The sequence below is a fragment of the Malania oleifera genome, chromosome 11 (assembly GCF_029873635.1).
Source record: "Malania oleifera isolate guangnan ecotype guangnan chromosome 11, ASM2987363v1, whole genome shotgun sequence".
Classification (NCBI taxonomy): Eukaryota; Viridiplantae; Streptophyta; class Magnoliopsida; order Santalales; family Ximeniaceae; genus Malania; species Malania oleifera.
In genome coordinates, this window is record NC_080427.1 from 39,305,597 (window position 1) to 39,330,615 (window position 25,019).

Sequence of the window (25,019 nt, forward strand, 5' to 3'; positions counted from 1 at the left end):
TTCTATTTTTCTAATGTGAGATAAGCTCACAAGTGGAATTCTCAACAATATATTCATAGACTGTAGTATGTAGAATGCAAATCTCACTAGATATAAGCCAAACCAATTATTAAAGCAAGAAACGACGACAATAACGACATGGAGTGTTTTAATGAATGCATAGAGTTAGTGTTTGGGAGCATGGATTTCAGACTTTGGATATAAATTTTAGTGGATTATGACAAATTTTATTACGATGTTAGACTATGTCTTATCCAAATTTAATACAACCTCAAATTTAAGACTTCTACAAACATAGAGGTATTGTTTTTCATTTTGAAATACTTCCAACTTGATCTCGTGAAATCTTCTGAATTTACAAGTGTTTTGAAAACTAATCACGATTTTTTCGAAATATTGAAGATTTTTAATTCAGTGGATTTAGCACAACTCTACCATCGTGGTGGTCCTCATGCTAAGTCAAAAAAGATACTTAGTTAATGAAAAGCCTCAATTTTTATGAGGTGTCAATTTGAAGATTACACCGCCTAAGTTTAGAATGTTGTATGCAAGAAGTTTTTATTATCTTCTTGCGAAAGTCCAAATTCACTTCAACCACTATTAATTTGTGGCACTAACAAAAGTGATCTAAAAAAAAAAAAACAAAGAAGCTATTAAAGAGTATAGGAGCCATGGAACATAGAGTCGAAAGTTTTGTAAAATTTCTTTAATGAATCAAAATGAACAATTCATAATTCTATAAATTTATGCAAATGTGTAAATAGGCAAATCTAACGCAACCCTAATTTCCTCATGTCTGCTTTCTCAATGTAATATGTTTTTGGGTTGAGAATGGAACACAAAGTAGTAAATTTTAGTACTTTTTAAAGAAGGATTGAACCTATGTGATTTTTAATATGGTTGGAAATGTCTTTGAAATAAGATGATTTTTAATATAAAGTAAATTTTATATTAACCTTCATTAAATAATAAACTAACTATCAGAACTTCATAAAAAAAAAAAAAAAAAAAACTCATTTTAAATTAAGCATCACTTGATAAAATATTTGGAATTATCTTTAAAATATTTTAATATTTACTTCAAACTTTGAAGTTATCCACTTATCCCAAAACTATAATGGTAGTTTTATTATTTTGAAAGAAACGACGTCGTTATAGAGAGGCAACAAAAGAAAGCGAAGGTGGAAAACGACGTCGTCTCATGCGAGAGAGAGGAAGCTGAAGATGCCGGGAGACTATTCGTTGAGGGTTGAAGTGATGAAATCGCAGGAATAATACAGCTTATTTCACAGTTCAAGCAAAACCCATTTGTGCATTTCTTCTCAGAACCCACTGCTATTCAGGTTATCCTTTCCTCCCCTCACCACATTTCTTCTTTCTGGGAATCTTTCCTTTTTTTTTTTTTAATTATGAGTTTGCACAGTGGTGTGATTTTGTGTTTCGGTTCAGATATTTCTGTTTAGATTGTGTTGTTCTTTATTAAATGTATGTACCTTCTGGCTGTTGATCGGTTCACAAACTATAGAATTAACAGGTTCTGTTTTTTTTTTTTTTTTCCTTTGGGTTTGATTTTCTTATTTATTTTTTTATCGCTTTATGCTGGATTGCCGTTGTTGTTGTGCTCCATCGAACTTGGGCAGTTTAAATTTAAAGATTTAGAGCTGCTAGGCATGCCTTGGAGAACTTCTTTCTTGTTCAAATTTGTTTATGTTTATCACCTGCGTTGTTGAGGATAATGTTGGTCAAGCCGGTTAATGAAATTAAAAAATTTCAGATTCAAATTGGGAAATGAAGAGAATTGGGTTGGGAAGTTTGGGTTGGCATTAGATGTATGAAATCAGTAATGTCCTTTTATAAGGAGCCATGAACAGGGCATCGTATCCTTATGCTATGAAAATTAAAATTGTGCGCTCATTGAAACCGTGTGCCTAAAATTGAAACCAAACGGAAATTTGAGCCACCAAGGTACTTGAGAGTGGGCATTCAAAAAAACATTCAGATGATAACTGTCCAAAGGGCAGTAAGTTTTTCTTAGAGATTGTTTACACCAGATTTTGATCACTCCGGAGATGACTCAGCTAATGGAAAATAATTGGACTAAGTACTTATTTTTTGGCTGAGTGGTACCAAAAATTAGTAAGTGAATATTTCCATAAGGTTTTAAATGTGAGGTGGCTAAATGTGTCATTTGGTTGTTCATGCATTAACTTGGATTGTGTAGTGTGCTATACATTCATTTAGATTTTGACCCTCAGTCGTGCATTAGTTGGGCTGTAGCCATGTTCAAGTAAAGCAATTTAGCCAAGTTCTTTGGATGATGTGAATTGAGGATTTTCGAGCTATAATGTTTGAATTTTACTTAACCAAGATAATGAAGGTATATTGGCCCATGATGTGGCATATTCGGCCTAGATGCATTGCTTGGACATTCTTGGAGATAGACGATGCATGGTGGATCCATTTGCATGGGCCATGCAAATACATTGATGCAAATACTAAGCCACATAATTCTTTGAGTATGAGTTTAAACTTGTTCAAGGTGGTCTTACCCAATTGAATTCATTTTGATAACGTCACTTATTCATAAGTCAGCAAAGTGAAACATTTTGTGTTTGGCGCACAACTAAAGGTCTTATCATCGAAAAGAAGCAAGGTTTTGTTTTATTAGAAGTGGCTTGGATATTTGTATCTACTTTTGTTGTGTTTCTGCATTTATCCTTAGAGGGGGAGTCCCCATTTGAGTAAAAGTATACTCCTAATAGGATGAAGATTTAAGTACTAAAGTTATTTTAAACAAATAACGATGATTTTGTTGTACAAAAATCCTCCTTAAGAACAAAATCCCATATCAAGTTCAATTCTGGTTCACTGTATCATGTTCCACAATTAATTTCCGTAATCTCAATAATCCATCTAATATCTCATCATTTTCTTGCTCTTGCACCTTCTCTCCCTCCCTCCCTCTCTCTCCCACACACCCATATGCATGCAGTGGTGGACCCAGGTTCAGCCTAGCGGGGCAATTGCCCATACTGAAATTTTAGAAAACAATACTTTGTATATTAAAGTATAAAATATTTAAATTAAAAATATGATTATGCTTCCACTAAAAATTATAAAATAATAGTATCCATATTGAAAATATTAATTCAAATTATGTGAAGAGATTATTTGTTAAATTAGTGAACATCAAAACTTATCCAAAATATTCCTTAAGATACCCCTTTGACATCTATGAGGCTTTTACATTACACATTAGAGGTCTCAAGTCCAAATTTTGAAAAATTAGTTTTGAATTTTTTTGAATATTTTTTTTTATATTTTCTTTCCTTTTGTGCAAGTATATAATGTTGCCCCCACTAAATAAAAATTTTTGGTCCACCACTACACGCCTGCATGCATGCATGCACACACACACATATTCTAGTCCAGTGTATCATTTTCCTACAATTCATTTTCTTGTAATCTCTATAATTTGTCTCCATCCCTATTTCCCAATATTCTTTCTCCATTCATCAATGTGACTTTGAACTTGTCCTTGCATTCCATGCTCATTCCCTTACAAATTTTCAATTCCTAGCTTGGGAAAAAAAATTAATTGGAAACGGAGGCTAACCTATTTAAATTTGCACATAAGTATGTGGGTCCTTGCATCTTCTTGTTCATACTTTTAGTGCAAGGGAGAGGCTTAAGGGCAAAGTTCAAGGAGGCGTTGTATTGTTGTATGAGAGAAGTACAACGATTTTGATATTAACTAACTCGAAGTACCCATTTATTTTAAAATGTTACAAAAAAAATGTAGAACAAATTTTTCCATAATGAAGTTTATTTATTTATTTTATTATTATTATTTTTATTTTTTTTAATATAACTTTTTGAGTTTATTGAAGTTTTTAGTGAAATTTATCGATTATATTCACATATCATTGGGTGAAGATCTAATGAGTGGAAAATTATTTGGTTATGTATAAAGCTTTTTAATTTATTCAACAATTCAATTGCCAAGCCCTTGATAGATAGATGATGTAGGAGAGCAATGGAGGAGGAAGGAGGTACTATGATACAATGACAACAACTTCAAACCAAGCTTTAAGTCCATTTGGTGGGGTCAAAACATGAACCCTCTTCTGTCAAGTTACAAAATCTTAGGCAATTTTGTCCAACATTTTGAGGGATGTAAAATCCTTATTCACTATCTCATTCCAAGTTCTTTTAGGCATACCCGTATCCCTTTTGTTTCCACTAAAAAGCGAATAGCTCATTCCACTCTTTGTTAAATGCATGACTTGGCCTGCGTTGTTGTTGTCCAAACCATACTAGCCGCACCCCCCCCCCAATCATATCTTCTACAGGTGCTATCCCTAACTTATCACGAATATGTTTATTCCTTAATTTATCTTTTAGCTTTATACCACTCATCTACCTTAGCATTCTCATTTTGACAACTTTTACTTTTTTGATGTGATATTTCTTAGTTGCTCAACATTATGATCTATATAGCATAGCTGGTCTTATAGTCATCCTATAAACTCTCCTCTTAATTTTAAGGGTATTCTAAAATCACACAACATGCCTAAAGTACTTATCTATTTTACCTAACCTGCTTTAATTATATCTTATTCATTTTTTTTTTCTTTGACTTGCATAATAGATCCAAATTATCTACTAGTGCTATTAATTTCTTGACCATCAAGTTTAATCTTCTCTCTAATATTCCTCCCGCCACGACTGAAATTATATTTTATGTATTCTGTTATCGTAAAACCTCTAGATCTATAGTTTCTTTCCATAATTATGACTTTGACTCGTCATTCAACTCCATCCCTTGTTTAATCAATCAAGACAATGTCAACTGAAAGCAACATTCCCCATGATCTCATTGTCAATAGTGAATACTCCTAGTAAGTTTATCCATTACTAATGCAAAAAGGTAAGGGCTCAAAGACACTTAATGTAAACCTATTGTGATTGAAAATTCCCTAGACTCTCCACTTGTGGTCCTAACACTAGTCATTATCGTATCAAACATTGGTATACCTACTATGTGCTCCAATAGAACCCAACATAAAACTTCCCTAGGTAACTTATCATAGTTTTTTTTCTAAATCAAGAAAACCCATGTGCAAGTTCCTCATCTTTTCCTTAAAATTTTCCATTTGAATTTTTTAGTAGATATATAGCTCCTAGGCTTTCATGACCCAATTATTTGAAACCCTCGTTTCTAACCTTAGTGTCCCTTTTCAAAGTTCCATTGAATGACTCATAATTTTAATTTTGTAGTAGTTGTTACAATTTTGAAGATCTCTTTATTTTTGTATAAAAGTATTAAATTGTTTTTCTTCCATTCGTTTGGCATTTTCTTAGTTCTTATAATTGTTTTAAATAAATTAGTTAGCTAGTCATTTCCTTATTTTGCTAGAATCTCGTTGGGTGTCTTGGGGTCATACCCTTTTTAGGCTTGAGAAAATAAGTTGGATCGTATGACTTTCAAGCCATTGGTAAGGAATTCTTGGGGAGAGGATATGGAGAGGGGTTTGGGAGGGTTTAGATTTATGAGTAAATTGGAGCGTCTAAAGGATAAATTTAAAGTTTGGAATAATGAGCTGTTTGGTGATGTTAGAATTAGAAAGTCTAGCCTCTAAGGCAAGTAGGCCTCCTTGTTTATGAAGGAAGTGGAGATAAATCTCTTTGATAGTGAGGAGGAAAAAAGAAATTTCCATAAAGAATGAGTTGGGAGAGGTGATTTTTAGGGAACTGAGGAGCTAGAGGAAAAAGACCAAATTTAAATAGGTCAAAGATGGTGATTGTAACCCTAGTTTCTTTCATAGGCTAGCTAATAGGAAAACGAGAAAGAATTTGATTATGGCACTAGATGTGGGGTTGGGAGAGTTATTTTATTACTGACCCTAGTCGGATCACCTTTGAGATTACTAATTTCTATGATAAGTTGTATTTTGAGGATGACGTTTGTTGGTTGATGATAGAGGGGCTAGAGTGAAATTCCATTTTCATAGATCAAATGCGATGGTTAGAGAGACCTTTTGACGAGGAGGAATTGAGGGGGGTAGTTTTTGGGATGGAAAGGGGCAAGGCTCTGGATTTGTGTGACTTTAATGTTGCTTTTTCCAAGATTGTTGGGATGTAATTAAGGGTGATTTGTTTAAAGCCTTTGCCGATTTTTATGGGAATGGGATATTGAGCAAGAGTATTAATTCCTCCTTTTTTGCTTTGGTGCCTGAAAAGTCTAGATCTATTAATATAGAGGATTTCAGATCTATTAGTCTTGTCTCTAGTGTTTATAAGTATTAGCTAATAGGCCAAGTGCGTTGCTTGATAAGACCATCTCTAGTGCTCAAAGTGCATTTTTTGGAGGGAGGCAAATAGTGGATGCTATTTTGGTTGCTAATGAGGTGGTGGAGGATGTATGTAGTTGTAAGAAAAGGGAGTTTGTTTTTAAATTAGACTTTTGAGAAAGCATACAACTGAGCTAGCTGGAGTTTCTTGAATAAAATCTTTGTAAGAAAGGGATTTGATGAGTGATGGTCCCAATGGATTATGGGCTGTTTGTGTAATGTGTGGTTCTCAATAATTGCGAATGGCGAAAAACCAAGTGGTGGTTACTAGCCTTGGGAGGTATTAGACAGGGAGATCCACTTTGCCCTAGTAGCTGATGTTTTAAGTAGGATTCTGGATAAGGCAGTGGAAAGGGGGTTGGTGAATGGGCTAGCAATGGGAAGAGAGGGAGTGATACTTTCTAATCGTTAGTTTGCTGATGTTTTAGATGAACAAAACCCTTCTCTCTTCAGAATTCTTGGTATTCCTAAGTTTTTGAGAGGTGTCTGGGCTTAAACTAAATAGGAGGAAGAGTGTTTTAGCAGCTATTAATGTGCCTATTAAGTATGCTAGTGAGTGGTCCTCTAAAGTGGGGTGTGGTTCATTGGATTGGCCTTTACTTATTTAGGGGTCCCTTTGGGGGGGTAATCCTAGATCTGTGGATTTTTGGAATCTAGTAGCGGAAAGGATGATGAAGCTATTAGATGGATAGAAAGGGGTTCTTTTCTTTCTTGGGGGTAGAATCTCTTATTCAGGCATGTCTATTTATTATCCTATTGTAGTACTTGTCTGTTTTTAAGATTCCAGTGGGTTGCTAGCAACTTTGAAAGAATAATGAGAGATTTCTTGTGGTTTGGTGTTGGGGGTCACAGGGATCACTTAGTGAGTTGGGAAGAGGTCTGCAGGTCTAAAAAGGCGGGGGCGTGCCTGAGTCTTGGTCAGTTGGTGTCTAAAAGCACCGCTCTTTTAGCTAAATGATTATGGCATTTTTCCTTAGAAGATTCTTTCCTTTGGCATAGAGTTATTAGAAGTAAGATTGGGTTGAGTGAGAATGGTTGGGGTGTCAATGATAGTTTAAGATGTTCTTTGGAAAGCCCGTGGAGGTCTATCTCTCAGATTTATCCCTTATTCACTCCTCACACAAAACTTGAGGTGGGGAGGGGTTCTTGGATTCGTTTTTGGAAAGACCCATGGTTGGGGAATGGTGTTCTATCCACATATTTTCCTCGTCTCTTCCGATTGAGCTTTGGGAGAATAGTGTTATTTCTTTCTTTGCTGGCAATTTGAGTAGTCTTTGGCTTCTTGGAATCTGCATTTCAGGAGTCTCTTAATGATAGGGGGTTGGTGGAGCTATCTACATTGTTGACCTTTGAATAATTGTCATTTTTCTTTAGGGAGGGATGTTCGTTCTTGGCCTTTGGATCATTCTGGGGTGTATTCTTGTAAATATTTCTTTGAATTCTTGACCCGTTCCAATTCTTTGTTTCCTCTCTATTCTTTTATTTGGAAGGCCAAAATACTTGCAAAGATTAAGGCTTTTGTTTGTTTGGTTGTGCTTAGTAAAATCATCACTAATAATTTGTTGCAGATCAGGAGACCTTTGAAGGCTCTTTCTCCAGATGTTTGTGTGCTCTGTTATAAGAATTTTGAGACAGCATCACATCTTTTTTTGTGCTGCGAATTTGCTTGGGGGATTTGGAACAAGTTATTTGGTATTTTGGTTTAGAGTTCTGTTTATCGTATATCATTGGTGGAACTGTTAGCTACTTCATTTGCAAGTTTTGGAACAAGGAAGGATAGGACAGCGCTAGGGAAATTTGGTAGCTTTGTAGTTTTTTAGTTTTTTCCCTCTGGCTTGTTCCAAAATTTTCCTGGGAGATGTCTTATTCTCCTCTTTGTAAATTATTTTCCTATTAATGAAATCTTCTTTTGCTATAAAAAAAAAAAAAGTTAACCAATTAATTCCTGTATCATGTAGCCATTTCCAAATTTCAGTTGGGATGTCATCCGGTCACTTTTCCATTTTTCATCTTTTTTTAATTCCTCCTCTAGCTGGGCTTGGGACCAGGTGTGTGTAAAAAGAATTAGGATATTGAGTGCATCATAGGCAGAGTTATGATCATTTTTATATTAAACAACACTAAGTATCCATTATTTTAAAATGTCATGAAAAAATATAATGAAATTTTGCATAGTGAACTTTATGCCTTTTTTTTTTTTTTTTTTTTATACTCCTGAAATTTTCCATTTTGTTGAAGTTTTCGGTGAAATTTTTTCATTGGCATTCACATATCATGGGTTGAAGTATCTAATGAGAGGAATATTATTTGGTCAATGATATAGGGAGTTCTAAATTTTTTCAACTACTTGGTCGTTGGTGGCTAGTTGGTGTAGGGCAAAGGAGGAGGAAGGGAGAGAAGAAAGAGGGAGAAACAGAAGAAAAGAGGAAGAAGGAGGATGAGGAGTTGGAGCAGCAGCAGAAGGAGGAGGAGTAGCAGTGAACATTGAGGGGAGAGAGAAGAACGCAAGAAGGAAGTTTGATTCAAACACAATTGCTCATTAACCGTACATTATGCGTAACAAGAGTACATACGCACTTAACGTCAAGTAGAAAAAAAAAATTCGCAAAAGGATCCTAAGGACCAGAATTACCAAAACAAACATGAGTCCAAATTAAAATTCATTACTTTTCTAGCCTATTCATAACTCTTCCTTAGCCTGTGCCCAAAGTAAGTGTGCTGAATGGGCGACCCAAGTGGTAGTCCTTTGTCACTAAACTATTAAAAAATCAATGGTGAAGAGCCTTTAGGCATCCCTATACTCTTCTATGCCACAGGTTAACATCCCACTATTCTATTGAATTGTGTAGAAAATTTATTAATCATCAAGGGCAATACTTTGGCCAATGAGAGTATAGATAAGAGACAAATACAAACTGATAAATTGAATCACAGGAAATGTATCTATGATTGATAGAATTAAAGATGATGGCTCACCAAAGGTCTACAACCATGAAGAGGAAAGCCATCTCTAATGATGATAAAGTGATAACAATTGTAGTCCATTTAAATGAGTTAAATATGGCATATATGGACATGGTGTTTAAACTCAAGTCAACCTCTATTTGGTGTTGGTTAATCCATCGGTGATTCTAGGCTTCTAGTAAAAGAAATGCATGCCTGCTTTTCTGATTGATCCAAATGGACTCAATTTTTTGTGTGTTTTTTTAATGAAATTTCATAGGAATGAGTACAATACTGGGCCGAATACTCATTCATGATTGCATCAAAATCTACTTATTATTATTTTTAATATAGGAGTTGCACTAGCAATTGTGCACCAAGTATTTTTCACTTTTATTTTGGGGGCTTTTGATGGAGGAAAGGATGCTATAAGGTTGTGGATTTTTGTGCAGTCTCTAAAGTGATTTGGAGCATTAGGTTGGAGAGGAGTGCTCAGGTTTTTAAGGGCAACGTTCACTCTGTGCAGTTGCTTTGGATAGGTTAGGGCATGTTCAGTTCTGAAAAATAGTTTTATTTTCCATTTCCATTTTCTAAAATTACAAAAATGCCACCTTGTTTTCTAATTTTCCAAGATTTGTATAGAGAATTGGGGAAAAAAAAAATCCTTTTACTATTTTCCAGATTTTCTATTCAAAAATTGGAAAACTAGAAAATGAGGCATTTTTGTAATTTTTTAGAAAGTTGGAAATGGGAAATGAAAACTGCTTTCCATGACAAACAATGCCTTAGGGCCCATTTAGTTGTTGAAAACCATTTTTATTTTTCCAAAGAATTAAAAGAAGTTAGCTAATTTTTCAGGTTTACGACATTTGTGGAAGGAAAATGAAAAACAGTAAAAGGTTTTGGCACTATTCAATTGTGGAAATAGTTTTGTTTGCCATTTCTAATTTTTCAAATAGTTACAAAAAATGCCACTTTGTTTTCCAATTCTGTAAATTTATATAGGAAAGTTGGAGAACATTATTTATTCCTTTATATATTTTTTTGTGTTTTTAACTTCTTAACATGTGTTTGGGAGCATAAAATAGGACTTGGATATGGATTTATATGGACTTAGACATAATATTGTATAAAATCCACAAAATTCCAAATCCAAGCCCCAAAATTCATGCTCCCAAACACTATTTTATCTAATTTTTGGAAAATTGGAAAACAATCTGTCTTTTTTGTAATAAAAAATGAAGAACTGTTTTGCACAACTAAACAAGCCCTCAATTTTTTACCCTTTTTCATATGAATCTTGAAAACTCAAAAATAAGCTGGAATTTTTATAATCCTTTGGAAAACTAAAATTGGAATAAAAAACTGTTTTCCAAAACTAACGAGGCAACATGCACTTAGGTGCAATTTATGAGCTAAATGGGCTTACTTTGTTGATATTTTTTGTTCTAGGCTTCCTGGTTTTGTTTATCTTTTCTTTTTTATTTTTCTTTTTCAAAAAATTCTTTGAAAAGGATGTCTTATCGTCCTTGTTTCCTAGTGGGACTTTAGGCTTGGTTGTTGTTCCTGTTTATCAAAAAAGGTACCTGTGAATGTTTAATAAGCAGGTGGCCGCCTTCTATCCAGGAAAAAAAAGAAGCAGGTGGTCCAGCATAAAAAAAGAAAAAAAGAAACTGATAATAGATATAGCCAATCATCAAAAGGTACCAAGCAAGTTTTTTGCTGCAATGCCTGCTATATGTGCTCCTGTATGATGATAGTTTTATTAACTATGCACTATTGATAGAGAAGCATCAAACAGAAAAGGGTCTATATATAGATGGATGCATATGTTATGATGCATGGGCTAGTTACACGAATATTTGTCATTTTGCAGGTCGAAGGTTGTTAGTTTGCCACCAACTCCCTGCATTGTGCTTATAAGTCAGGCTATCCCAACATGATAGTTCACACTCCCATCAGCACATGTGTTAAAAGTGTGGTCCGCCTGAGAGGATGCGTTCAAGGACAAGTGGGCAGCAATATGTGTGTGGTGTCTCAAACACATTCTAGTTCATCTTGTTTATGTATGAGCTCTGGTCATTCTAAACTGAAGTATATCAGCATGTCTGTCCCAAAGACCTACTGTTCTTCTGTTTTTGACTTTCAAGCATTGCGGGGAAGTTGTTTAGGTTCTGGCATCTCCAAGCAAAGGGGTAATTGGCGCTCATTAACCCTTAAAAGTTTAACTTGCTGTCGAGCAGCAAAGAAGGCATGCATTGATATTTCATTCGGGTGCCAAAATATGAATGTAAGAGTGTTGGTCCCAAAACAAAAAATACCTTCCAAAATCAAATGTCATGTGGGACCAGTGTCTTGGCCACGGGGATGTGCCTCTTCTGGTGTAGTATTTGGATTATTGATTTGTTGTTCAAGTTCTAAGCAGGCCCATGCTGAAGCAGCAAGGCTGAAGGAAGGTGAGGAAGATGACTCCAATTCATCACTTACCGGCTGTTCACATGGAAAGAAAGTGTATGTGGACTATTCCATTATTGGTGAGGGATATATATGTGATTGTCTTCCTCCTTTTTTTTGATGATGTTGCCCGTCTTCATAAAAATAATTGACTCTTTGATTTTTAAATTCATACCAATTCTTTCTTCTGTCACTGGTTTATACCAAGTTTTTTTATTCTAAAACTATCTGTTAATAATAAAAAATTTTAGGGCAAAATACACTCACCTGCCTTGAGGTTTGGCAAAAAGATAGAGACCTCCCCCAAGGTTTTAAAAATTTCAAGGACCTCCCTTGAGGTTTGTAAAAAATGACTCAAACCTCCCTTTGAGGTTTCAAAAATGTCACAGACCTCCCCTGAGGTTTGCCAAAAAAACATAGACCTCTCCTAAAAAACTTATCTTTTTGCAAACTACAAGAGGAGATTTATGTCTTTTTGACAAACCTCAAGGGAGGTCCCTGGGAGTTTTGAAACCTCAAGAGAGGTCCCTCGAATTTTTGAAGCCTCAAGGGAGGTCATTGTCTTTTTGTCAAACCTCAGGGGAGGTTTATGTCTTTTGCCCAAAATTTTATTTCTTGCAGCTGTGTCTTGATGTTGGTTTTTAATCTAAATATGAATACGCAGGCATACCTGGAGATGGAAGGTGTTTGTTTCGCTCTGTTGCTCATGGAGCCTGTCTACGATCTGGGAAGCCTGCTCCAAGTGAAAGTCTTCAGAGAGAATTAGCAGATGAATTACGGGCTAGAGTATGTTCCGTGATCTTTTCTCATGAGAAAGTTGAAGAGAATCTCTCTCTCTCTCTCTCTCTCTCTCTCTGGAAGCGTTTCATTAAAAAATCATAGTCTTGGAAGGTGTATTGATCTGTTTTTAAAAAGACATCAATATTACTCCACATAATTAGTGTCACCAATGTTAGGATCTATCCAATAATATTAATTGCAGTAGTGTGAAGGATTTTTGGTAGAAAACCTGTCAGTTTGATCCTATTCTTGCTAATTAGGCTATAGGTGTTACTTAAAATTCATAATGGCAGAAGCCTGTTTCCAACTAGTTTTCTAACTTAAAGGCACTCTGATCTGTGTCAGGTTGCGGATGAGTTTGTCAAAAGAAGAGAAGAGACAGAGTGGTAAGCTTTGTGAGTAATTATTCCAAGTGTACCAAACCATTTAAATTATCATGCTTCGATAATAATTCATTGTGCATTACATGTCACAAGAAGAATGTTTGTGGGAAAAATAAGGAAAAAAGATTACCGCGCATGAAAGCTAGTCCGCAAGATTACTTCTCCCACTTGATCAGACAAGAACCCACTGGCTACATTTTTTGTCCATTTGTGCTTTACTTGCTGTTAGAACTGGGCCTATTGTGTACTGCTTAAGATGATGAACCTTACTCTTCACCAATCCAAATGCACTTTTACTTTGGTAGAGTTTAGATGATCCTGTGCATCATATCTGTAAATAAACAATTTTTAGTTTGACCAAATGACACATGGAAGCTTACTATGCAAACCACTGCTTAACTAATTAGAATGCTTATTTTTTTTACCACGATTCTCTTCATGCGAATCCACATATGTAAGCTGACCTAAGTCCAACTAATCATGCATGTATGCATTTAACCTTGAGTCACTTGGTGGTCAAAATTTGGGTGTCTGTGCCTGCATATTGAATGAATAATCAATGAAATACATCTGTAATCTAGCTAACTGCTTGGCATTGCTTGTCCAGAGTGAATGAAATTGCTCTCACTAGCAGACAAACTTGTATAATTTCCAGCTGTGTCAAAATGCTCTCTGGTGGACTTAACATTTGATGGTTTCACAATCTAAACAGGTTTATTGAAGGCAATTTTGACACATATGTTTCTCAAATAAGAAAGCCACACATTTGGGGAGGTGAACCTGAGTTACTCATGGCTTCACATGTCCTCCAGTAAGTGCATCTCTCTCTCTCTCTCTCTCTCTCACACACACACACACATGTAGGCACATACACACGCACGCGTGCACACACGTGCACGCACACACGTGCACACACACACACACACACATGTGGGTACATGTGCACACAGATGGTGATGTTTGCGTGGTAGGATTAGGGGTGAACTCAGTTTTATTTGGTTCAGCTATGGCTTAAACTGAAGACCGAACCGAAATGTTTGGTTCTTAAAAATATAAGACTGAAACCAAACTGTAAACTATCGGTTCAAAAAACCTGCAATCCGTTGGTTAAACGGTTCAGTTCAGTTATTTTTAGTTTTTAAAATTTTGAACTAAACAGACCATTAAGGCCCAACTAAATAGGAAGCCCATCACTGGAGGATGCTTGTATTGGAGAGCATTGTGAGGGATTTAGAGGAAGTGAAAGGAGTTCCCAGCTTCAATTGAATCGATGTGGGACAAGGATAAAAGAAGAGGCACAGTGGCACAGCTGCATTTTTCTGTTCATTCTTCACTTCACAGCGGCTGATGATTTCATTTCTGTTCATTCTTCACTTGAATCACGTCACAGCGGCACAGTTGCATTTTTTGCACCAAAATTTGGCCTTAAGCTGGCCACACTTGAGCGAGTGCCATTTCTCTTGGAAGGCTTGGATGAGATGGGTGGTCTCAGGGGTGTTAAGGGTGGGGAAGGCCGCAGGAATTTCTTTGCCAAAGAGGCAACAATGGGGAGAGGAAGGGCCTTGGGGAATATGGCTGCAGTGGAGGAGGCTGAGAGGAAGGGTGGTTGTGGGTGGTCAAGGACTTAAGGGTAGAGGATGGAGAGGCTAATGCCGTTGATGGCAGAGGCGGACCGGTGGAGCGTTCTTGGCAGTTGGCAGTGAAGTGGCGATGGTGGTCTTTGGGCTAAAGCTTTGGGAGAGATTAGTCAACAACATCTATAAATATTATATATACAAAATTATTATACTTTATTAATTACTTTGATTTTTCAGTTCTTTGGTTCGGTTTTTGCTTAAAAACCGAAACTGAAACCAAAAAATTATATTTTCAAGAAACGAAACCGAAGATTGAAGACCGAAAAACCGAACCAAAACCGATTTTGGTCCGGTTCCGATTTAATTTTTGGTTTTCGGTAATTTTTGAACTCCCCTAGGTAGGATATATTAGTTACTTGTATCAACTATCGTCTTAAAAGTGCATTGATGTCCTCAAATATGTATTGCACAGAAACTCCTATAACTTCATTTGATATATCTGGTTACCAAACATAGTGCATCGCAGTGTTGTGTGTGGTTGCTTCCAGAATTTCACCCAGGTTACTACCAATTCTTTTACCTGTTCCTGTACAATCCAACAGAGGAGAAGGCAGCGAGGGAAGGAAATCTGCCAGCATAGAATTTACAGGACTAAATATTTTGGACAAGCATTTTGCCTCTAAAAATGTTGAGGGAAAACAGACTGCCAATTATGTATCATTACTTACAGAATCTACTCTTGTTTCCATGAAAAATTAAGACATTTGAGTGAGTCTTATAAGGAATCCATGTTTCTGATAACTGCAGGATGCCTATTACGGTTTACATGCATGATGAGAATTCTGGTGGCCTAATATCCATTGCTGAGTATGGACAAGAATACGGCAAGGAAAATCCCATTAGGCTCCTCTATCATGGTTTTGGCCATTATGATGCATTGCAGATTCCTGGGAAGAACACTAAATCAAGACTTTAAGATTTACATTAGAAGAAACTGAATGTTAAAGTATGTATATCTGTATTTTTCTTGTATTCTCATTGCAAGGTTTGGTGAAATGTTTGCAATCACCAAATTGTGTAAAATTAAAGCAAGATTGAGAATGAAGTTGTACTGCCATATGACAAAAGGCCTCAAGGTCAGATTTCAATGGATTATGAGAAGTTAACAGAGCAGTTTTAGATTGTTAGCCGTAATGATCCCTCTGTGTGGAGGGAGGGGAGAGATGAAATTTTTGATGATGGGTTTTGGTCTCTTATGAATTTTCTTTCATGCAGGGTCAGGATTGCTTTGTTTCCAAATGTTTCCAACCATGCCTGATTGACCATCTAGGGTATTATATGTACAAAGAGTTTATAGTACTGAAAGGAGCATGAACAATCATAAAGTTAGAGAAATATTGGTTTGAATTGATGGCTGGCTTGAGACTGGAGTATCTCCATTTCTTACCTCTGATTTCCTTGATAATCAAACATGAAAATGTGAATTCTTTGATACTTTTCTTTCCTTTTTTTAATATTTTTCAAATTCCAAACGGACTCTTAAACTACTAAGAATGCACAATCTAGCTTGTCCACTGCATTTTGCTCTCATCTATGTTATCTTTGTCACTATATAATCTCATAAAGCAATGCTATTCATCATGGTGCCCATAGATTAGAGGGGAGTTGTAGTGCACGCTCTCTTCTTCCTCTCTGTTTGTCATGTGGCCCATGATAGTCAACCTGTAACTAAGAATTGTCAAATTGCTAAGAAGATGGAGTGAGAATGTAGCAATAAGAAATTAGAAAGTTTCAAACCTGAAGTAAAATTTTTATGTAAGAAGTAATTGTAAAACTAGAATATGATTTTTAAAAGTTAACCATCTCCTAAACCCTTCCCTCTTCAAATAAGAAAACTCTGCCACTGCTCATTCTTCTTTGTCCTCCTTCTAAAGACAGCAGTTTATGAATATTGAAGATGGCCTTCTAATAAGAGTCCAATTCCCAAAATCCATTGTTTAGTTAGACAGCGTAATCTCTTGCTATATATAAGCGAAGTTGCGCAAAAGAAACGGTGGGTATAGCTGGTAAGCATCTTCACTGAACACAAGTGCTGCAAAAATGTGCAGAAGCTAAAGCATGGTCCTGAGCTGGAGGCTAGGTGCGTAGATGCTACCGAAAAAAATAAGTTCAGCTTGAAAAAAATATATATATTAGGAAAAAATCTAGAAAAAATATTTACATTTTCGGGTTTAGTTATTAAAGAAAATAAATGAATTACAAATAATATTTTTATTTTTATTAAATGCGATGTTCAAGACGACATCAAGTACAAAACTTTTAGAACTAAAAAAGTGGCACTTAAAATAAGCACTTTTATAAAAATAAAATAAAATAAAGTGACATTTAGTAAACACTTACGGCAAAAAGTACTTTTTTTTTATAAATATTTAAGTGAATTTTGAGAAATAACTTTTTGGGCACTTATACGTAACACGTATAACACTGTTCATACGTGACATCAATTTTATAAACGTAAAAAAAATTTAATGACTATTTTCTAATTAAAAAAATACATTAGAAGATAATTATATATTATTTTATTATGTATTGTAATATATTAATTATTAATAAAACATAATTCCATTTTGGAATGAAGAAAAAGAATCATCTATTAATTTAAATTAATATTAAAAATAAAAATTCTAATTTAATTAATTATATGATCTTAACGTAAATTAAGAACAAAATTATTATGAATAAAAAATAATATTATATTATTTTTACATAATAAAAATGTTTAAAGTTTAATTAAAAAATAACAATAAAATAATATATAATTAAATTTTTAATTAAAATTTAATTATATATTGTTTTATCATGAATTATAAGCTATTAAATATTAATAAAATATAATTAAATTTTGGAATAAAATAAATCATCTATATATTTAAATTAACTATAAATAATCATCGTAACTCGTGAAGTATATACGTGTGTGTACCCCGCAACAGATATACAATATAGAACTAGAGGGGGGGAGGTGAATGACTTTTTTCTCGTATTTAAAATTTTCTTTACAAAATAAAATACTTGGCAAGAAGCAAGCAATTATATCACAATACATAGCAAATTCAAATCAATCACAAGACAATATAATAAAGAGTAGGGAGAGAAAAGCTTAAAATCGGGTTTTAACGTGGTTCGACACCAAGCCTACGTCCACACCTTAGCACCAAGTTAAGGATTCCATAATCCACTATAGATGTTCCTTCCCCGGTGAAGCAAACCTTACAACTCGGGTACAAAATCCTACACTTGGGAACAACTCTCTACGCGCTCACAAAGAGCTTTTACTTGGTTTACAAAGAACCTTCACCAAACCAGTTCACAAAAAACCTTTCAAAAAGATGGAAGATTACAAATCAATGTTCCTCAAATGAGAAAATATGAAATACTATTCAAACCTCACACTACTCTCTTAAGGAATGATTCAAACATGATGAATGAGCAAGAGAGATTGAGCACTTTGTGAATGAATGACTATAATGCAAGTGTAAAGTGTTTGGTTTTGGATTTAAAGATATTTTTCACAAAATGCTTGTAATAAATAATCAAAATCATACTAAACAAGTATATGAACTTGTATTTATAGCCAAAAATTGAAGTTAGCCGTTATTGGACTGTTGGGAGTGAATCCCAAGTGAAACTAGCCGTTTTCTAGTCGTTGGTATTCTGTCACCGTCCTAAACTGTCGACGATTTTTCTGAGCTCTCTAAAACCATCGATGGTTTCGTGCATACGTCGATGATTACCCTAAATCAGAAAAAGTCATCAACATGAAAGTTGTGGGATTTTTTATTAGCTTTCCATAGACACTAAGATCATCCTATTTGGACTTTTCTAACAAAAGTTATGCTCTAAATACCAAAAAATATTCAGGACTCGAGACTACACTACGTAAACGACTATTGCTCGGTTTTTCCTTGTCAAAAAGCCTTTTAACGACTTAAAAAATTTCTTGGACAAAATATAAGAAAGATATTAAATCTAATGAAGTTCAAAATACGTTCAAATAAGTTTCCCCTTGATGATAAGATATCTTGAATAATGAAAATATATTTGAAAGATCATTTAGATATCATTTTTTATTTATTTTTTAATAAAAGAGGGCTGCATCTTCATTTATTTATTAATATACCCTCACTTTTGGCGGAGGAATACCGTGGTTACAAGATAAAATAAAAGAAAAATTAAAGAAAAAATCAACACCAGCAACCAACCAAATTAGGACAACAAAACTAAACAAAACTAACAAAGAAGATAAAAAACATAAACACAACCAAACTCTAAACAAAATACACCAAACGAAACTTTAGAGTTGAACTAATGACGAATAGAAACGATACCCCACCTATCCATCATAAGAATACCTTTCAGATAACATGGTAGAAGGTGTTGTTCTTCGTAAATTACATTGTTTCTCATTTCTCCTTCTTTAGCAAGAAAATCAGCCGCACTATTGTCTTCCCTATATTGATGTCTCACCATGACGTTCACTCCTTCTAGCTCCACCATGAGCTCCTCCCAAAATTTCTAAAGATACCACAAAGTACATCTGCCTTTTCAAAACCAATCAACTACAATTCGTGAGTCACTTTCAATAATCACATTAAAATAATGCAAACGTTTACACAAACGAATTCTTTCTCTGATTGCTTTTAATTCCGCACTATTATTTGTACCATTGCCAAAATAACTTGAAAAAACTGCTTTTACCATGCCATGACAATCCCGAATAATTTCTCCACTTCCCAAAGTACTCGGATTACCCCTACAACTACCATCACAATTAAGTTTTATCCACCCTACTGGAGGTTTAACCCACGAAACAATTTTTTCAGGCCTTTCGCAAACTCCCTGATGCTTAATTTGAAACTCATACAAAATCTTAATGTCCGACTTCTTCAATTTTTGAAAAGAATTGGTTGTCTCAGCAATAAAACTAACTCAAAATCAAACATTTCTCCACATCTGATATGCAATTTGATAAACTCCTTCCATTCTCGCTTTACATGTTCGATTCCAGAGACACCACGTAATCAAACACAGAATCAGTCTGATAAAAATTCCTTTAATAGACGATTTTTAAGCATAGTGGAACCAATTTGCCATTTTGCTTTTCCAAGGAAGAGATCTTTAGAAAGGAATCCTCAATGTCACACTAGCCCGATGTCAAACCTCTGAAGCCACCTCACCTAAAGAAAGAATATGATCAATGTTTTTCTGACTTCTCTGAATGCAACAATCACATGTCGAAGCCATCGATATTTCTTTGGCCTAAATTATATCATCTACAGCTAAGCATTTAAACAAGGTTCTCCATAAACACATTGAGATTCTTCTGAGTAATAAAGAATGCCAAAACCAGTTATTCCACACAAAATTGTCACTTCTGCTCCTCATTGCCTCCCAAGCCATTTTTGTAGAAAAATTATCATCAGGGGCAGGCTTCCAAACAAAAACATCCTGCCCACTTTTACCCTCCGGCACTTGGTGCAAAATTTCCCTTGTTTTATTGGCACCAACCAATTCTAATACTAAATCAGAGTTCCAATTATTATTTGGACAACAATCCTTAATACACAGTTTCTTATTCAAAATATCCTCAGTGCTCACAGATAACGAGCCTGATGACAGCCACCTATCGAACCAAAAAGAAGAGTTCCCACCTCTTACCAAATTTTAACATTATCTATAACTTCTGGTATAGTGGCCATAATTGATTTCTAGAACCGAGAGTCATTTGGTCTCCCCTTCCTTATTAATAAATGATCATTTCCGCAATATTTAGCCCTGAAAAAATCTGCCCATAGATTGTTAGAGGTAAGCAATGTGAAGGCAAATTTCATGAGGAGAGATTTCTGAATTTCCTTAAGATCTCTTAAACCCATACCACCTTCTGAGGTAGGTTTACAAATTTTCCCCCAAGAACACCAGTGAATCTTTCTTTTTTCTTTCACCTCTCCCCATAAAAAATTAGAAAAAAAGAGTTAATGCAAGAATATGTGACCTGCGAAACCTTAATAATAGACATCAAATGAATAGACATGCTAGAAAACACATGTTTTAATAAAATCAATCTTCCACCTTGCGAGAGCAACTTAGATTTCCACCCTACAATTTTCTTTCTAATCTTCTCCACAAGTGGCTCCACTATCCTGGACGACAATTTTCCAGACACCAAAGGCGCACCCAAATATGTAACTAGGAATTTACCTTCCATGAAACCCGCGATTCTTAATAAACCACGCTTCCGAGCAGGATTGATGTATTTCGAAAGGAATAATGCTGACTTTGTCTTACTGATTTTTTGGCTTGACCACTTCTCATATATTTCAAGAGTTAAAAAACTAAATTTCTAATAGACCTCTTCTCACCATTCGCAAAAATAAGAATATCATCCGCATATAACAAATGCGAAACCAATAGGGCCCCAATCGGATGATAAAATTGACCAATTCGACCATTCTCATAGTTTTTCTTAAGTAACCTTGTCAAAAGCTCATCCATTACGATGAATAAATAAAGAGAGAGTGGCTCCCCTTGCCGCAAACCTCTCGTAGATTGAAAAAATCCTTTAAAGGTTTCGTTCATCAAAACAGAAAACCATGGGGACTCCACACAATTTTTTATAAGCTTACAAAACCTCTCAGAGAAACAAAAAACCTTAAGAACCTCCAGAAGAAAATTCCAATTCACTCTATCATAAGCCTTAGCCATATCGAGTTTTACCATCACATTGCCGCTAGTTATTTTTTTGTGCAAAGACTGAACCATTTCTTGAGCAAGTGTAATATTTTCAAAAATACTACGCCCAAGAATAAAAGTACCTTGTTCATGCAAGACCAACTTGTCAACAACCTCAGTTAGTCTAAAAACAATAATCTTGGAAAAAAATTTATAAGCCACAGAACATAAACTAATAGGCCGAAATTTATCAAAACTAGAAGGATTATCCACCTTTGGAATTGAAACAATAAACGAAGAGGAAAAAAATTTGGAAAGAGAAGTGCCCTGAAAAAAATCCATTACCGCATCCAAGAGATCTTTTTTTATAATGTCCCAACAAGATTTATAAAATTCAAAGTCAAATCCATCCGGACCCAAATTGCTTTCTTTGGGAATAGAGAACACCGCTCTTTTAACTTCTTCTTCTGTCAGTTCAGCGCAAAGGAAATTATTATCAACATCTGAAATTTGCCTTAGAATTAACTCGGAGAGATCGTATGGTTTAATCGCTGAAGACTCTGAAAGAAAATTTTGGAAAAAAACAGATGCTTCATTATGAATTACTTTTGCACCCTCCAATATCCTCCTGTCGTTCAGAACCATACGGTCTATACGACTCTTATTCTGCTTCTAATTGATAACTGAATGGAAGAATTTAAAGTTTTGATCCCCCTCAATCAACCATTTTTTTTTCGCAATTTGTCCTAGGCGAGATGTTTTCCTATTCTCCCACACCTGAATTTCCAACTTAGTAGTCAAGTAATCAGCTTCGGCGTCCTCAGAAAAACCTGCTTACAGTTGATTTTCTAGATATTCCATCTTTTCCTCAAGAGCTTTTAAATTTTCTCCCACTCTCCCAACGACATTTTTATTCCATGCACGTAATGCAACTTTAGTTCTCTTAAGGCGAATAGTAAGTTTCAAAAGACCTAAGATCGAGTCATTCCTGATCCAAGCATCTTTAAAGCACGACAAAAACATATCATGCGAGCTCCACATATTCAAGAATCGAAATAGGGTAGGGTCATACAGAGAGAAAGGCGTATTTGTATATACCACCATAGGGCTGTAATCTGAAGATTTCAGAAATAAATATTTGAATTGAGCCGAACCATATAGGTTGGCAAAACCATTATTAATGAGAACACGATCAAACCTAGCCCAACGATGAGCCACCCCTTCATGGCCATTGCATCATGACATTCGTGAGCTTGTGTTTGATAAATCAAAGAGACCACAATGATTTAAGCTGTCATTAAACTCCATCATAGGTAACAGTGGTCTAGGATTTCACCAATTCTTTCAGTATCCGTTCAAATAACATTAAAATCACCCATGACCAACCAAGGAAAATCTGATTGACACTCATTCAGTTGCCGCCATAACTCTCTTCTTTAGATATCTTATATGCTTGATATATCCTTTATAAAATATTTTTGACTTTCTTAACACTTAAAGACATAAAGCTCGTTTAGACACAAATGGGACCAAGTATGAAAATGCTTATAAAACCAAAATGTGTAAAACTTTTCCCTTTTGAAAACATATTTGAACTTATGATTCATTTAACAAACTCTTTAAATTTAACTTTGAAAACCATGAAATGTGAGTTTATGTTTATAACTTTAGTGCAATCCTATAAACTCATGTGTCCTAGTATGTATGTGCATTGCTCAACTCTTGTTCATAAATCATTCAAGAAACAAAATGCAAGAGTTACAAAAAGTTCTTACCATACACAACCTTTATTACAAATAATTCTACAATTAAGCTTCCAGTTGTGCTTGGGTCATTCCGCGTACGTGTCCATTTGATCTTTTCTTCTTGACGTCTACTCAATTCGATCTTTACCTTCGATCTAGTACTTCATGTACAAGTGCATGTACTAAACATGATCTGCAAAGATAAGAAAAAAATAGGAACAATGTATAAGTTAATATCATCAAAACACATTAAACAATGATGGTGTAGCCATCAAGGCTAACATTATTTTTAAACATATATTGATGTCATAATCACATATTATAAATATACATTAATAACATGTTACATTAATGATAATCCTATATTATTTTTTAATAGAAAATATTTAAATTTGAGTTATAAATAATTAAAATAATTATTAATGAAATTTTTAATTAAAAATAATAATATTTATAATTTAAAATATGTTTAAGAATAATATATGATACCAAAATAATCATATGGTGCCCTATAATAAAAGTAAATATTCAAATACCACTTATTTTAAATCTAACCAAACACCATTATAACTTGTAACACTTGTTTAATTCAACACTTATTAAATTTAATACTTTAAAAAAAATATATTTTTATATAAGTAGTTCCAAATGATCTCTTAACAAATTTTACCACTAAAAAAGCTGGAACACTATTTAATGATTTTTCAATACATGTGTACTATATATATATATATATATATATATATTAAAGAATCTCGTTCTACCTACCCTTTTATTTAAAAAAAAAAAAACCAAAAAAAAAAAAAATAGGCATGGGGGAATTCGCAAGTAATTTGAAAAAATTTAAGACTATTTTAAATTTAAATTTAAACTGAATTTTTGTGTGATGACTGGTAAGAAAATTATTTTAAAAATTACTCCAATTATATGCTCGTTTAATTTACAATATGAAATGTGAAAAAAATAAAATGTTGTAAAAAATTGAATAAATATAAAAAAAACAATCAAATAATAGATTTGGTTCCATTCCTCTTAATCCCATTATATGCTTATTTTCTAAATATGCAAATAATGCAATATTACAAGATTAATTAACCGATTTTGTAAAAAATTTCAATATTGATCCACGAACCCTATTACTAGGGATAAACATAATTCGGTTTTAACCAAATTAACCGACCGAATTCGGTCAATTTGGTTCGGTTCGGTTAATTTGCTGTTCGATTTAGTTCGATTCCAGAATGTGGTAAATTTGGATATTCGGTTTTCGGTTCGGTTATGAGGAAAATGTAATTTAATTAATCGAATTACTCGAATTTTAATTAATTAATAATTAAATCTAAATTATTAAATTATATGATTTTAGGGTAGGGTTCCAAACTTCTAATGTTCCATTCGATCATTCTAATTTCAGCATACAAATTATAAATTCATATTTTTTTTTCTATAAATAATTTTAATTTTATTTGATTAAATTTAATTAAACGAAATTATTCGATAATTTGGTTCGGTCGGGTATGATTCGATTAAATAGCTCAATTTAGTTGATTCGGTTATAGAGTGGAGTTAACAAAAAAAAAAATTGGTTAATTCGGTTAATTGATCAAATCGACCGATTGCATACCCCTACTTATTACTATCATATATATGATAAATAAAAAAATACTAAATAGCACAGGATTGTGATGACACAGACTCACACTATAATATATGACGAGATTCTTTACTATGGGACCCATATTGTAGAACGTAATAAAGTATTACTGTATGGGTCTCTATTATCATAGACCCATTTTATATAAAACGGCTCTTTGATATGACATCATAATATATATGATGGGATTCACTAAAATTGGACTCATATGGCATGACCCAATCAAGTATTATCATGACCTTACTTGTATTATCATGAATCCGTTTTATATAATTCAAATCTTATGTGATTATGAAACCATTAATTCATCTCATTTAACCTCTCTTTATTTTCAATTTTTAAAAAGTACAAGTAATAAAAAAACAAACAAACAAACAAAAAAAAAAATTAGAGCTGGGGAT

The 25,019-nt window shown here is 34.2% G+C and overlaps 1 protein-coding gene across 7 annotated transcripts; it reads left to right on the forward strand.

The window, feature by feature from the left end:
- Positions 1–1,196: 1,196 nt before the first annotated feature.
- On the forward strand, positions 1,197–15,663 carry LOC131167663 (OVARIAN TUMOR DOMAIN-containing deubiquitinating enzyme 4). Of its 7 annotated transcripts, XM_058126482.1 has the most exons (7): positions 1,214–1,343; positions 11,173–11,586; positions 11,722–11,830; positions 12,415–12,536; positions 12,876–12,916; positions 13,626–13,724; positions 15,298–15,663. In XM_058126482.1, exons 2-7 carry the CDS (start codon positions 11,236–11,238, stop codon positions 15,464–15,466), a joined length of 891 nt encoding a protein of 296 aa, XP_057982465.1. In that variant the 5' UTR covers positions 1,214–1,343; positions 11,173–11,235; the 3' UTR covers positions 15,467–15,663. The 7 variants fall into 7 exon arrangements, with proteins under 7 accessions (XP_057982466.1, XP_057982461.1, XP_057982465.1 ...); XM_058126483.1 differs by having other exon boundaries at positions 1,197–1,343; positions 11,173–11,830; positions 15,093–15,663; XM_058126478.1 differs by having other exon boundaries at positions 1,197–1,343; positions 11,173–11,830.
- The last annotated feature ends 9,356 nt before the right edge of the window (positions 15,664–25,019 follow it).

Bases quoted from the DNA above. Each gene is read 5' to 3' on its own strand.
- LOC131167663 (XM_058126478.1), top strand. From the start codon at position 11,236: ATGATAGTTCACACTCCCATCAGCACATGTGTTAAAAGTGTGGTCCGC. The intron at 11,831-12,414 runs GTGAGGGATATA...ATGAATACGCAG, and splicing joins TGTGGACTATTCCATTATTG to GCATACCTGGAGATGGAAGG. The intron at 12,917-13,625 runs GTAAGCTTTGTG...CAATCTAAACAG, and splicing joins AGAAGAGAAGAGACAGAGTG to GTTTATTGAAGGCAATTTTG.